Genomic DNA, 14,726 nt, shown 5'->3' with positions numbered 1-14,726 from the left:
TGGATATGAAACCAACCTTTTATTCCTGGGATGAATCCCCCTGGTTCAGAATGTCTACTTCTTTCTATATGTTGCTGAATTTGGTTTGCTGGTCATTTGATGAGGATTCTTGAAGGAGGTGGGGAGGGGGGTGAGCCTGAGCGGGCCCTGGAGAATGCAGGGGACATGCAAAACGCCAGGCGAGGGGCTCTGGGTCCTTCTCCATCCCCAGGGTGTCAGCTAACTGGGGGACGTCCTTGCAGTGGAGCTCCCCTGCAACGGTGGCTTTCACATCCACTCTGTGTCTGCCCACTCATCGTCCTGCCTGGCACGCCCTCCACTTTGCTGGCCCAGCCCCACCAGGCCTGGTCTGGGGCAGAGGATGAGTAGTTTCTCTAGTGGCTAAGGCCATGACCCAGGGCTCCCTCCTCGGGTGACAGCTTCCTGGATCCCTGCCTGTGCGGCCGTGGTGAGCCTTTGACTCTGTGCCCCAGCCGCCTCCCATAAAGTGGAGAGAATCGTGGTGCCTGTGAAGGGGACCAGACAAGTCAGTGTTTGCAAAGCGCTCAGAGCTGTTTCTGGCACAGAGCACGTGCCATGTGTTTACCAGTAAGTGGGCAAGAAACTGTTCTCCAGCTCGGGAAGGCACTCCCATCAAATGCCTGGGTGGGGTGAGAGGGACATTTCTTACTTAGTACTTTTCATCTCTTTGCTGCACTGGATTCTGAGTTCCATATCAGAGGTAGGTGGGCGCCAGGGCTCCGGTCTCTAGAACAGAGGCTGGTCACCCTGGTTGAAACCTACCCCAATGCGGACAGAGCGGTGGCCACACGGTGAGGTCCCCAGAGGGTGTCTGTGTCACCTCTGCTGCCACACCCTGACCACTGCCCCCGTGTGGACAGGCCCTTCTTGCCTCCCCAGATGGGGGTCACTTCCTGGGGGACTGTGAGGACACCCTGTTCTTCTTCTGGACTGAGGCCAGTGCCCTGTCTGGACCGTTCCGGAACCCCAGGGCCCCTTGTGCTCATCTGGCTTCCTGTGATTGGGGTTCACTGCTCCCCCTCGGAGCGGCTCTCGGATGGCGGCTGATTCATGAGTGCCTTTCCCTCCTGCCACAAGAATCAGCCTTACTCCCTCTGGAATCTTCTCTGGTGACTAGGCAAGGCCCTGCCAGGCGCCTCACCTCAGCAGAGACCAGGTCAGTGGCTGCCCACCTCTGTGGCTTCGACCCGACGACGTCCGCCGCGAGGGGTTTGGTCAGGCTCCCAGGCACCTGTGTCACGCGAGGCGTGCCCCCCGGCGTCCTGCGGGGTGCGGGCGCCCTCTTTCCAGGCAGCTCTGGGCTTCGGCCCTGGCTGCTCCCGCAGACCTCACGGGAAGGAGGGCCTGAGGATTGGAGGCGATGGCTGTGCAGCGGGTGTTGGAAGGAGGAGCACCAGACCCGTGACAGGGACCATCGGGAGGCCCCACGCGTCGCGAGGAGCCACAGGCGCAGGTGCCTGGATGGAGGCGCTGCGGGCGGTGACTGTCTCTGTCACCCGAGACTCTGTTACCGGTGGTCGCCGGGCATGACCACAGCACGGCGCCCTGAGTGTCGTGCGGGGCGTGCGTGCGGGGCTCTCCTCGCGTGGGTGGGTGCTAGCCGGGGGCAGCCTTTGGTGGGGGGGGTGTTAGTCCTGTTGGCAGCAGCCCGTTTGCTGGGGGCCTGGGGTGCCTGGATGCTTGTTACTTCAGCTACTGAGGCCCTGGCGGAATGCTGGCCGCTCGGCCCCTTCGCCACCGAACTCCAGAGTCCGTCCCAGCTGGGGCCTGGAATCCTTCAGCCTGTCTAGCTGGGGTCAGCTTCCCCAGGGCTGTTCCTCCTCACGCCCCCTGACCTCTGACCCTCCCTCCCCTGGCAGGAGTCCTCTCCCCTGCCTGGCGTTTTGGGCGAGCCCGGGCGGAGCTCAGGCCCTGCAGTCACAGGGATGAGGGTTCCCATCCCCACTGACCCGTGGATTAGCCCTGAACCCTCGGACAAAGACCCTTGTTCTCTGGGCCCCATTTTCTGATGGACGAGATGGGACAGTGACAGATCCTCACTCACAGCCGCGTCTGGATGGGACGGATACAAAATGTGGATCCGGTAACACATAAGTGCTCCAGATTGCTAGTGGCTGATACGTTAAAGCCATACTAGTGTGACTATGCCGTCATTATTCCTGTAGCGTCCTTGCAGATTTAGGAGTGATCTGGAGGATTAGAAGGAGTTCCACGGCTTTTCCAAGCTCACACAGCTGTCGCTAAAACGGCCACTCAGGCTCCTGAGTCTCCCCAGCAGGGAAGCCCGAGGCTGAGGGCGCCTGGCCCTGTCCAGGAGCGTCCGGTGCTGGAGATAAAGGGCCTCGGCACATGCTGAGGGTTCAGAGGGGCTGGTTCTGAAAGCTGAGGAAGAGCGCACATCACAGCAGGGAAGCGACTCTGGAATGCTCTAAGTACTTCAGTGCTAAGTCCTGGGGGGCGCATACACCCGCGCCCACAAGATCTGTGCCCTTGGACCTCTCCACAGTCAGGGATTAATCGAATGTAGCCGTGCGTTGTCAGCTGCTGGGCTCACACTCCCACTTTAAATCCCGCATCTTCTCTCTAGGGTCCGCGTTCCTTCCGTTGAAGCAAATTCCGGGTAGCTCTTTTGGTGAAGGTGTGACTAGCGAACTGCTTTTGTCACTCGTCTTTTCTTTGAAAATGTTTCCCTTAGCCAGTATTCCTGAATGGACATTGAGCGGATTTAAATCCACTGTGGATGGCCATTTTCCCTATACCCGCGAGTGTATTGTTCTGATGTTTTCTGACATCTAACGGTGTTGTCGTGACAAATCTACTGGACACTTGTCTTTGATTTCCAGAGGTTTTCTGATAGTTCTCCTCACTGTTAATGTGCTGCTTAAAACACAGTAGAATATAGGTTTATACTGTGGTTGTGTGTCTGTCTGGGGCTGTGGGTGTATCTGCAAGAATGTGTGAGCCCATCCGCATCCTGGTGTAACTCTGGGACTCGCCTTTTTCGTTAACACCTGGTGAACACCGTCCTATACAAATGCTTGCACATGGACCTCACTTTTTCATTTCACTGCTGGTTAGGCTTCTAATGAACAGACACACCGAAAGTTAGCCATCCTTTTACTGAAAGAAAATTACATTGTGTCCATTTTTGACATTATGAAAATTATTGAAATAAATATCCATTTCTATAGTTTAGACTCATAGGATATAATCCCACTGAGGTCTTGTCTTTCTCACTACCATATAGCACAGTGCCTGACACGTAGAAGGTCCCAGTAAGTATGTGTTAAGTGGTGAATGAAATGGGGTACAGCCATTTTAAACTTTGGCTAGCAATCGTACCATTGTCCCACATTCTACCAAGCACATACAACCACCAACCAGTAATTCTAGGACCTCTCCTGCAAGGCAGGCAACTCGTTCCACAAGGAAGCTGAAAAACATTTTGCAGAGATTTGAATTGACAATTATGGGGATGCCCGGTCCTCCCCCGGGGCAGCCGCAGACGGAGAGCCTCCAGACACCGACTGCCTATTTAAATGTGCCACTGAAGGTCTTCAGGTTCGAGCAAAGGAATGGAGCTGATACTCTGAAAATCCTCCCACTCCAGCAGCTCTACAGAATCAAAAACATGTCAAGAGTGCATTTCTGGGCTGGCAGAAAGGACAGGACCTCTTCAGGATCCTGAAACAAGGAGGGACCTGGGCCAGGGAGGAGGGAGCACAGAAACCAGTACAGCAGCCAGCAGGGGAGGGCTGGGCACAAGTCACCAAGTCTAGTGATCTGGTGGCCCCAGTTAGAGGGGGGAAAGGACGAGAGGCGTAGGACACAAGTAAGATTAGAAACTGTGATCAGAACCCCACGGAAAGGCAAGACTTTTAAAACACTACAACAACACTGAAAATGCAGCCTGGAAACCTGCCGTCCAGCACTATGGGGAGGCGAGGAAGAAGCCTAGCTTCCTAAGGCTGGGATGGAGGACGGTACGTGCTCCCCCCGAGAACTGAGAAAAGGCCCCCACGCTGGTTTAGGATTTATGTTACTCATGCCTCAGAGGAAACCCCAGGCTGCGTAATTAATACAAACAGTGGCCCTGGGAAAGCGATAACCCTTGGGCGACTGGAGGACACAGCCTCAAACCAGGCCCCAGCGGCACACGGACCATGGAAGATGTTCCAGGTCTTGGCATCGGGCTTCTTAAAGGCAATACTATTTCTACCTTGAAAGATGTGAAGAGGCATAAGAATTATGTCGATTACACAGTAGACTGTTGAGATAACCTGGAAGACTTTTACAAAGAGCCAGATGGACACTCACACTGGAAAGGCATGGGAAATTCCAAGCAGGATAAAGAAAAAGAGACTCCTACATAGGCTTGATACGGGAAAACTGGAGAAACACGGAAAACCAAGAGACGATCTTGAAAGCATCCAGAGATGCTTTAAATTGGAGGTTGTCTCCAAGATGTGCACGATCACTCCCAAGCCAAGGTCCTTCAACGGGAAGGAGATGCACTGAGGGCCTTAGAGATGGGATTGGCATCCTGGCTTCGGTGGTACCCCTGCCAAGGATGCGCTGTGAGACTCTAGCAGGTGAATGAACTCAGCTTCCTCGCCTGCAAAATGGGGATGAGCACAGTGGGTGCCTCTTAGGGCTGCTGTGAAGATCAAGCAAACACACGTGCCAAGCTTCACAGAATGACACACCTTCACCCCAGGGTAACGAGGTTTTCATTCCATTCCTGCCATCACACACCCTCCACTCTCCACAGAGCAGGGCCACAAACAAGGAGACAACTTCTGAGCAGTGGGAGAAGAAATCCCCATTTATTCAGTGCCGGTCGAGCCAGAAAGCTGGGCACTTCCCGAGCACCAGTCTCCCTGCGTGGCCTTGAGGCCTGGTGAAATCGTAGTTATATCCCCAGAGGAAGAGCTTGTGGCTCAGAGGGATTGAGGGCTGGGCCCACGTGCTAAGCCAGGGCTCCAGCTTGTGCCTGTGTGACCACAGAGTCTGGAAACTCCTCTCTTCTCCGTGATTCTCCAAGTCTCCCTCCACAGTGCCGGACTGGGGCAAGCGAAGACCACACTGGTGGCAGCAGGCCTCTTCCGCTGCGGGTGGAGCGGAGTGGCCAGGGGTGTGCAAGCTCTTGTTCTCCTCCAGGGATCTTTGCACCGAACAGATGCCATCGAGGTGGCTCAGTGCCAGCAAGGCCGGCACAGCCAGAAACACAACTCCTCCTGCCCTACTGCCTCGCCATGACTGAGTACCTGCTTCTCACCAGACGAGGTGGGAGTGGGGAGGGAGGGAGAGTGGAGAGGCCCCACCACCCCCTCTTGCCTCTGGGCCCCCTTTCTACCTGGGGGTGTCACCTGACCCCAGGTGGCATGGGACAGACATGCTCCTGCCAACTAGGGGACCCCAGCTGGTTCTCAGTTGTTCAAAGCCTCTTCCACCCATGAGGTCAGGGTGGCCGCTCTGCTCTGGGGCATGGGGCACTGCACGAGGGCCGCGGGGCCATCCAGACCGGCTCCGCTAAAGGGAGCACGAGATGGCCCCACGACCTCCTCTAGAGGCTTCTCTGCGGCCCCCGAGCTCCTGCCAGAGGCGGTCAACATCCCTCCTGCTGTCAGATGTGTACCATTGACCCAGATGTCCAAGTTGGCTCTTTGGTAGCTACTCTTCTAGTAAACATGACTGCTGACCTGCCTATGCAGGCCCTTGGCTGGGCACTTCGGCCACAGTCCCAGAGGACCGGCTCTGCCAGGAGGAGCCCACGCGGCCTGAGTGGAACAGGTAGATGGACAACTAACAACCCAGCTTGAAGGGCGAGTCCACGCCAGAGCACTGCAGACAAAAGGGCGGCATTTGAAATGGCAACGAGCAGGGCAGGGGACGCCCAAGTTGTCAGCTCCTGCAGGGGGGCAGAGTTTAGCACAGAGGGCATAGAGACTGGACAGGGAGGCAGAGGGCGGCGTCTGAGGCCCCTTTGCTTGGATGGACTCACGGGGAGCCTGGAGCTAGTGCTGGGGCGACAGGGGCTCCAAGACCCTCAGATGGTGCCCCCTGCAGGACAGGGCCCTGGTGGGACCGGGCACATGACCAGGACCTGAGACCAAGTTTCATCCCCAGCTCTGCCCAGGCCTCGCTGCACAGGCTGGCAAGCCCTGACCCTCGGAGGGCTGGGCTGTTGCATTTGTGCAACGTGCGGCCTGGACGGTGGTGTGGCTCAGGAAGCAGGGCCCATGGGAGAAAAGAGGGGTGGCCTGGGCTGAGGCAGAGGGAGCGTGTGGTGTGACTAGCCCGACCGAGTGGCGACGTGACTAGCTGATGGCCCTGAAGGTGAGGAGGGGGAGGGTAGAGGGCATCAATACGAAGCGGTAGATCATCTTTACGTCCTCTTGCACCAGCGTCTCCACCAGGAAGTTTTTCAGCACCTAGGACAGAGGCGCGGGTTCTGCCTGGCCCGGCCTCCCCTGCCTTCCAGGTCCCGGAGGGTGGGTGCCCCAGGAGCAGAAGCCTGAGGTTCCCGACCAGGCTGCCCGCCCAGGCCCCACCCAGGCCCCACCCAGGCCCCATCCAGGCCCCGCCCAGGCCCCATCCAGGCCCCGCCCAGGCCCCGCCCAGGCGCACTCACGTGGTGCAGCAGAAGCAGCATCTCCGCCTCTGCCAGGCGCCGCCCCAGGCACTGGCGCACGCCAAAGCCAAAGGCCAGGTGTGGGAACCTGGTACCAGAGGCCCGGCTGTCCAGCCAGCGCTGGGGATGATAGCGCTCGGGCCTGGCGAACATGGCGGGGTTTCGACCCAGGGAGTACAGTAGCACCTTCACCAACGTCTGCAGACAGGTGGGGAGGGGCAGCGTCAGAAGCCCTGTGGGTGAAGGTCAGAGGGCGGGGTGTCTGACAGAGGAGCCCTGCGGCCTCACTCACCCCGGCCGGGACGTGGTAGTTCTGCAGCACCAAGTCTGAGCTCACCTGTCGCTCCAAGAAGACACCCACGGGGTACAGCCTGCGCACAGGGGCGGCCGACAGGGCCCTCAGCTGGGACAGGGCCCTCGCTTCCCTTGTGCAGCCTTCCTAGCCCGGCGCCCCCGGCCCGAGGGCAGCTCCCCCAGCGCCCTCACAGGCCGCTCCTGGCACCGGGAAGCCCAAATCCCGAGGGGCTGCTTCCTTGCATCTCCTGAGTCAGCCAAAGCTGCCCCGGCCTGAGCAGCCCCGGGCCAATGAGGACACGACCGACGATGGTCCCGGGACACTGAGGTGGGATCCCAGAGGGAGCAGCACCCCCATCCCTCTAGGGAGAGGAAGAGGAGGTGCAGGGGGACGTGGCCTTGGGCCAAGCTGCCGATCAGCAGCCCCGGCGTCCGCCTGCAAGCCCCGGCGAGCGGGCTGTCCCGACGGCGGGGCCAGGGCAGCGGGGGTAGCCCAGGTCTACCACGCCTACCTCAAGGTCTCCTTGAGGGCCGCCCGCAGCAGGGGCAGCTCCGTGGTTGCCCTCTGGGGATCTTCTGAGACCCTGGCCTCGGCCCCCAGGCTCTCCTGGCGCAGGGCCTGCTGCACTTCCGGGTTCCGAGCCAGTTCAAAGAGAGTCATCAGCAAGGGGAAGGCCGTCTGCAGGAGCCACGGGGCCAGGGCTCAGACCTGGGCACAGGCCGTGCCCCTCCACCCCCAGGGCACCCCTCCCAGAAAGATGGCCGCCGTCCCCTGGGGCAGGGACCTGTGTGCCCGGAGATGACAAAGCCCAGAGACCTGAACCCCAAGATCCTAAAGCCACCTTGTCTACTTCCCCTGAATCCCTCGGGGAAGGTGTCCCCAACCTCCGTGAAGACCCAGGCCTCCTCCAGCCGCGTCAGAGCCCGGCTCTCACCCTCCTCTGGGCCCAGGAGGCGCTCACTCTTGCCATCTATTCAGCGGGGAGGGTTCAGGGGCCCCGGATCCATCTGCTGCCAGTGGGTCACCTCCCTGGCCAGCCACAGGCAGGTCCGAACACGGGGTCCTAACATGAACCAGCCACCCCAGGCCCCAACCGTTTCCTCCTCCTGGATCATCTCCATGTGCAGGGAGAGGTGTCCGCCAGCCCAGCCTGAGATCTGGGAGGCTCAATATCTCCTAAATGCCATCCCCAAGGCAGTGCGGCCCTGGCATCTCCGGATATGCAGATACGGCTCCCTGCTGCTCCTCAGCTTTAGTCCGTGCTCTGCCCTGTGGCCCGAGAGGGTGCAGAAGTCTGAGCGAGACACTCCCTACACTGGCTTCCTCTGGCCTTGGATACAGGCCTGGTGCCCAAGGCCCCTCCTGACAGGGGCCCTGACCCCGCCTACCCTCCTCTGCCCACTTGCCCTGTTCCCCCCACTCAGCCTCACAGCCCTTCCTCGCTGTCCGCTCTTGCAGGCCCTGGCCTGCTGCCCTCCCAGCCTCCTCTTCTTGGCCTAACTTCTGTGTGGTCCTTCCACATCCAGCGCAAAGGTCTCCTTCTCCAGGAAGCCTTCCCAGAGCTACCTCCTGAGGCACAGGCCCTGCCCTGGGCTCTCACCTTGTGGTTGCATCACAGCCCCTGCTCAGGGAGTGTCTGCACCAGGGGTCTGTGCCTCTGCTCAGGATCCTGGGTGCCTGGCCCAGAGCAGGCCCTCAGAGATGCTGGCGGGCGCAGGTGCGGTCCAGAGGCAGGCAGCTTCGGCTGCACTCACGCCCCGGGGCCCACCCTGCCCACTGTACCGTGTTGCCAGACACCTGCTCTCCCGCCCACACACTGGAGCCCCTTGCTGTCCTTCCCATCAGTCTGTCACTGCCAAAGGATCTTGAGTGAGAGCCAAAGGTACTCTGTCCCTGGGAAAGGTCCCTGTGTGGGCCTCCAGCCGCGCCTCAGCCCTTCCCCGCGCCTCCCCCGCCCCTGCCGCAGGACCTAGATGGCCCCCGGGGTCTCTGCTGCATGTCCCTGGGCCTCGTCCACTCTGCACGCTGCCTGGAGCGTGGTTTCCCACCAGAGTAACCACAAACCCCTGCCTTTGAGGCTTGGCTCCCGTGCTCCCCCTTCTCAGTTCGGAAGCTGGAGCCGTAGACTGGGGAGGGGCTCGGAGGAGACGTTTGCCATGGGAGGGGGCAGCCTGGAGGCAGGAGGGCTCCCTGTTCCATGGGAAGGGCTGGGCGCTGGCCTGACCGTGTCCACGCTCCCAGCAGTGAGGTCGATAGAGTTGGCCTTGATGGTGTCCAGGGTCATGTCCGCACGCATCAGCAGCTCTGCCACGATGCCGCTGTAGTGCCACGGGTGGCCGAGGGCCAGCTCCTGATATATTCTCCGGATGGCTCTGTTGGCTGCGGGACACACAGAGACAGAGGCCCTGGGTCTGGTGCTGGGAAGCACTTTTTTTGTCATCCTCCTACCCTTCAGCCCTCAATACCCCCAGGTCTCCATGTCCTACCCCCATTCTCAGATCGGCCCAGTCCAGCCTCACTGCCAACTCTCTTGGGGACCATGAAGAAGCCACAGGTCCCTCCTGTGGCCTCCGTTCTCCCCAGACTGTGGTGCATGGAGGAGGCCCTGGGGCCCCTGGTCGCAGCGCTTCGCGACCGCCGCCCTCACCGTACTGGAAGATGTAGTCCCAGGCCTCAAAGTGCTCCTGCCACATGCTGCTGCTCGTCCAGCGAGACAGCCTCCTGGGCACGAACATGAGCTGCACGGTGGACTTGAACATGGCCTCCAGAGCGTGGATAAAGTTCAGGCTGTCAGGATTCGGGTGCTGGGCAAAGAGGCCCAGCTGCTCTCCATAAAGGACTAAGTGGCTGGCTGCGGGGAGGAGGGGGTTCCTGAGCCCGAGGCCGCCCAGGGCCCCACGACCACCTCCCCCGGCCCGCCCCGGTCGCGAGCCCACACCTTCGATGGCGTAGTGGAAGATGCTGGGCCTGACGTCCAGGGTCAGACTGCCCCGGGCGTTCTGCAGCACCCTCGCCTTCAGGGCCCGGGAGAAGTCCCTGGCCGCCCGATCCACCAGGGGCGCGTACTTCTGCACAGCCTGCAGCGACAGCACGTCTGGGTTCAGCCGCAGCCGGTCCAAACGCCACTGGGGCCCGTTTCTGTCGAGCAGGGAGCGGGGCATCAGGGCGTCCAGCGTCAGCAGCTGGCCGCGGCCCTGTACCCCACCTTCCTTAACCCAGAGGGAAGCGGGCGAGGCGGGGAGCCGCCTGTTGGTTCCTAGGGGGCAGGCTGCCCGCGTCTGGGCCTCGGCGGCACCTCTTCCTCAGGGCGGCCTCGTGCGCTTCGCCAGGGGAGACGGGCGCCTCTGCCTGAGCCTGCTGCGGGGGTTTGTGCAAACTGGCAGGCCCCGTGCCTGGCACACCGTCTCCCACCCGGGCCCTCTCTGGGGCTGAGGCTTTTGCTGTGAGGAAGGGGGCTGAGCCCCCAGGCAGGCCTGGCCCAGCTTTGCTCTCGTCACACCCCAGAGCGGGCGAGGCCCCTGGAGACCTTCACCTGCCGGCTCCTGCGATGCTGCCTCGGTGCCAGCCCCACCTGCCCCCTCCCTGCAGAGCCTCTGCTGCTCCGTGGCAGGAACCAAGTCGTGTCTCTCCTAATGTCCACGCAGAGCCCGGTGCCGACGGGGTGCTGCCTGCAGGGCCTCCACGGGGCCCTGATGGACCAGGGGAGAAGTCCAAGCCACACGCAAGCCCCTCGGAGGCCTGTGCAGGTGCCGGGCTCCCTGACGGCAGGCATCACCCTTCTTCCTCTGGCCCTGCAGGAAGGGGCCGGGCTCCCCTCCGCGGCCCCAGGGCACACACGACCCCCCCCCCCCAGGGCATGGGCACGATCTGCATCCGGAGCCAGTGGTCACCCTCTCTCCACCCACCCAGATGGTTCCCGGGCAGGCGTGCTTCAGGGTCTTCCCTGGCTCGCCTCTTCCCTGCGCCCAGGCTGCCCGCCCCCTCCGTCCGCATCCCCACTCGCCCTCACAGCAAGAACACGCCGCACGTGAGCCCACGATCCTGTCGGTAGGCCAGCCAGGGCTCCAGGAACATCCGCCGGGGGTGAGGGCTCTCCACCTGCTGCAGCCGCTCCACGTCCTCGGGCAGCATCACAAACACCATGTGTCTCCCTCCCACGTCGTACCTGTGGGACAAGCTCCCAGCCCTGCCGTGGTGCCGGGTCCTCCCCGGGGCCCCATCTGCAGAGCCAGTCCGCCGCTGGCCCGGAGCGGGCGGTCCCTCCCGCCGCCTCACTGAAGCCTCCCCTCCTCTGGGGGTCTGCGTTCTGTGCTCCCAGCCGCGAGCCACGCAGGGCTCCGTGCTCACGAAGGCCCCAGTCTGCAGCATCAAAGGCACAGACCTGCCCCGCTGAGCCCCCTTCCTGCCCCGCCCCCCCACTCCTGGGGCGCCCAGCAGGGACTCAGCTGCCAGTAGGGACAGAAAGTTAGGGTGTTCTCGCCGAGGTGGGCAGGGAGAGCTTTACCTGAAAATGGGCCCCAGCTCCTGGAAGGTCTGATGCATGTCCAGGTGTATGTTCTCAGAGCCCTGCTCCCTCCAGATCTGCAGCACCCGCATCCACTGGTGGCCAGGACACCGGGGCATGGCTTCGAAGGGCAGCACCGCCTTGGGGGCCGGAGTGGCTCTGGTGCCCAGTGTGCGTGCCCTGTGCAGGGACAGCCAGGGCCCTGCCACCCACACTCTGGCCTTTGCCCACAGCGCCATCCTGCTGCGCCCCCGCCCCCTTCAGCCCCATCCTTTTATCTCGCCTGGCTCGCTGGACCAGCCGACTGGATCACGTCAGAGGAGAAACTGTCCCTGGGCCAGACCAGGAAACCCGGGGCAGTGGTCAGGGCTGGAGGCCTCCAGCGGGGGGAGGAAAGAGATGGACGGGCGCCTAGTCTGGCAGTGACGCAGGCCTGCTGGGGGGTGGCTGTTGAGAGCAGGGGCAGGGTCTGGAGCAGGGACCCGATGGGGTGGGGGTGAGGGCGAGAGGCCTCCCTCCCCCTCCAGTGAGGGAAACAAGCAAGATGGATAGGTGCCTTATCTTAGCAAGGGATGAAAGGGGACCTTGGGTATTTTCAGCCCTTTTCTACAAGGACCAGAGTGGGAAGCAGTGGTGAGGGCTTTGCTCTAATTTCTTGAGGCCACGTGTGTTTTGTCCACTCTTCCCCGGGCCCTGTGCTGGGTCCAGGGAGTGGAGGCAGGAGCCAGCAACGGAGTCTCCCAAGGGGGGCTTTCAGTCTCACGGGGGCAGAGAGGGGGATCCAAAGACACCACAGGCGGGGGCACTGGGACTGCCAGGGCGCTAATGTGGCTGAGGCCCTGTCTGCCTGGCCTTGCTGGTCCAGCTGAGGAGCAGAGAACACCTAGAAGACGGGGTCACTGGGGGGGTGGCCTGCAAGCCCCTCCTCAGGCAGGAGGGTGAGAGGTCCCTGCCTCCCCCCACGGGGCCTGTGCTCGGGGCCCACACCCTCCTTTCCGCTGGAACCTGTGCTCCCGGGGTGGGCAGAGTCGATGACGGGGGTGTGGTCATGGACTCCGCCCTCTCCCAGGGACCCTGGCCAGCAAGCACGCAGCCAGAGCCAAGCCTAAGAGCCAACCCTAGGAGGGGGTCCACGGTTTGGGGCCCCGGCTCGTCTCACCCATGCCTGGCAGCGTTCCCCTGAGCTGGGTAGCGCCGTCGCCCTTCCCATTTTCTCAACAGGCGACTGACGCCCGGGGCTTCTGTCACCTCCCAAGGTCCCCTGTCCCGCCTGGTGTGCCAGAGGGGCCCCAGCGCCCTGACCCTGACTTGGGGGTGGGACGGTGAGGCCAGCGCAGCGCAGGCTCTGGAGGCAGGACGGAGGGTACGTGTGGGCTTAGCAGGTGGCTGATGACCTGAGGGTTACTGGTCCTTCTACTTTGATCCGTTCCCCGCTCCTGACGCTTCCTTGCGGAATATTCGGCTGGGTTGATGAGTCAGGACCGCCAAGGCCCCTCGTCAAGCTGAGATGTACGACGTGCCTCATCCCCAAATGGTGTAAGAGCCGTCCTTGGGCCGAGAAGACGCAGCCTGCCCTTGGTGTGCTGGCGCATCGGCCCAGGCCACTCTGGCCAGCCTCCTGCTGCCCGTTCCTGCCTGTGTGCCCTCCACCCCGCGGCCCCTCCCGGCCTCTCCTGGTCTGCCCTTGGGGCTGTCGGGGCTTTGCCGTGTGCCAGCTTTCCCCGTCCTTACACATTCTGCCGCAGGGTGCTGGAGATACAGCTCAGCCCAAAGCCGACCCCCTGCCGCGAGGAACTGCAGAGGCGGCTGCACCCCGAGGCGCCGGCACCACAGGCTCCGGTACTTGCGCTGAAGTCCTGGTGCCTCCCAGACCGCCCGGCCCTGAATCCAAGGTGCAGGTGCCAGGAGAGCCTTCTTGCAATGGCTCCTCACTGATGAAGACACCAGAGGCTTCTCAGGGCCCTGCTCCCCGTGTCACCGCCCCGTGGGCCTGCAGCCCCTCCCTGCAGACTTCCTCCTGTGCTGAGGCCCAGCAAGCCGGGAGGTCTCCCCGGAGGCACAGCTGTGGGCAAGGGCCCAGCCCAGCCCCACAAGGCCCAGGGGCCTGAGAGGGAAGCGCCGCCCTGACGTTCTCCTACCCTGGTGAGGGCGCGCCGGTGTTGGCTGGAGAGGAACGCGGGTCAGAGGCGTCACCGGGCAAGGCCAGCGCACGGTGGCCCTGAATATGGAGGACGTTCCCAAGCAGAACCTGCGTCCTCCCCCGGGTGCTGGGTCCCGGCTTCTCCACACTTCATCCCCGGTCCTGCCTATCTCCACTCCAGGCACGGAGCCTGAGCCCCAGGAAGGTTCCCAGACTCGTTCCCTCTGCCCTGTGCTGGCGGAGGCAACCGGAGCTCCAGCAGCGACCCAGCCCCTGCCCCACCTGCCTGCCCACGCAGAGCCCCAGGACCCGCTGGCCGGGATGGCTGCCCTCCTGGCCGCCGCCTGGGGGCGGGAATGCCAACTGCAGCGTGAGGCCAGCCAGGACCGCCTGGAGGAGGCAAGGGCCCGCCCTCTCCTTGAAGCCTGGACTTCACAGGCCCCGCGACCCGGGACGCCTGCTCCCAGGTCCATGCGGTTACTAACAGTCTGTGTCCAAGAGAAAAAGACGGAGAATGACCCAGCGGTTCCACTCCTGGGTACATACCCGAAAAACTAAACACGCTAATGCAAAACGATGTTAGAACCACTGTTTGCAATAGCCGCGACATGGAAGCAACCTAAGTGTCCATCCACAGATGAATGGATAAGGACAATGTGGCACATACTGGGTGTCCAAAAAGTTAGTTAGCTACTTTCCATGCCATCTTACGGAAAACCCCGAATGAACTTGCTACTCGGCCATAAAAAGAATGAAATTTTGCCATGTGCAACAACATGGATGCACTTGGAGGGCGTTATGCTAAGTGTAGTAAGTCAGACAGAGTAAGACACATCCTGTATGTTATCACGCATCCGCAGAATCTAAGAAATAAAAACTCGTGACTGTAGCAAAAAAGAAACCGGCTCACAGATATAGAGAACCAGCTAGCAGTTACCAGTGGGGAGGGGGAGGGAGGGAGGGACAGTATAGGGGTAGGGGATCAAGAGGTACAAACTATTATGCATAAAATAAGCTACAAGGATATATTGTACAGCACAGGAGATGTAGCCAATATTTTAAGCTAATAAGTTAAGTGGAGTATAAGATTTAAAATTGTGAATCACTATATTCTACACCTGTAACTTGCATG

At 61.4% G+C, this 14,726-nt stretch overlaps 1 protein-coding gene across 5 annotated transcripts in view; it reads right to left on the bottom strand.

Moving 5' to 3' along the window:
* Positions 1–1,751: 1,751 nt before the first annotated feature.
* The window catches only part of LOC309614884 (cytochrome P450 11B1, mitochondrial), a 44,873-nt gene continuing 31,898 nt past the window's right edge, over positions 1,752–14,726 (bottom strand). Inside the window, exons 2-10 of one of the 5 annotated variants that reach the window (XM_082363735.1) lie at positions 11,455–11,634; positions 10,960–11,115; positions 9,889–10,088; positions 9,598–9,801; positions 9,175–9,329; positions 7,462–7,628; positions 6,948–7,026; positions 6,656–6,853; positions 6,211–6,455 (exon numbers count right to left, since the gene is read on the bottom strand). In XM_082363735.1, the coding sequence (XP_082219861.1) occupies positions 6,342–6,455; positions 6,656–6,853; positions 6,948–7,026; positions 7,462–7,628; positions 9,175–9,329; positions 9,598–9,801; positions 9,889–10,088; positions 10,960–11,115; positions 11,455–11,634 (1,453 nt within the window). In that variant the 3' untranslated portion in view covers positions 6,211–6,341. Of the gene's footprint in view, positions 6,456–6,655; positions 7,027–7,461; positions 7,629–9,174; positions 9,330–9,597; positions 9,802–9,888; positions 10,089–10,959; positions 11,116–11,454; positions 12,171–14,726 lie in introns of those variants that run through there. The other 4 variants (XM_082363737.1, XM_082363734.1, XM_082363736.1 and 1 more) reach the window with 4 other exon arrangements.

This window comes from Balaenoptera borealis, assembly GCF_965194805.1.
Source record: "Balaenoptera borealis genome assembly, chromosome: 17".
NCBI classification, from domain to species: domain Eukaryota; kingdom Metazoa; phylum Chordata; class Mammalia; order Artiodactyla; family Balaenopteridae; genus Balaenoptera; species Balaenoptera borealis.
This window is presented reverse-complemented; position numbering and strand designations above follow the sequence as displayed.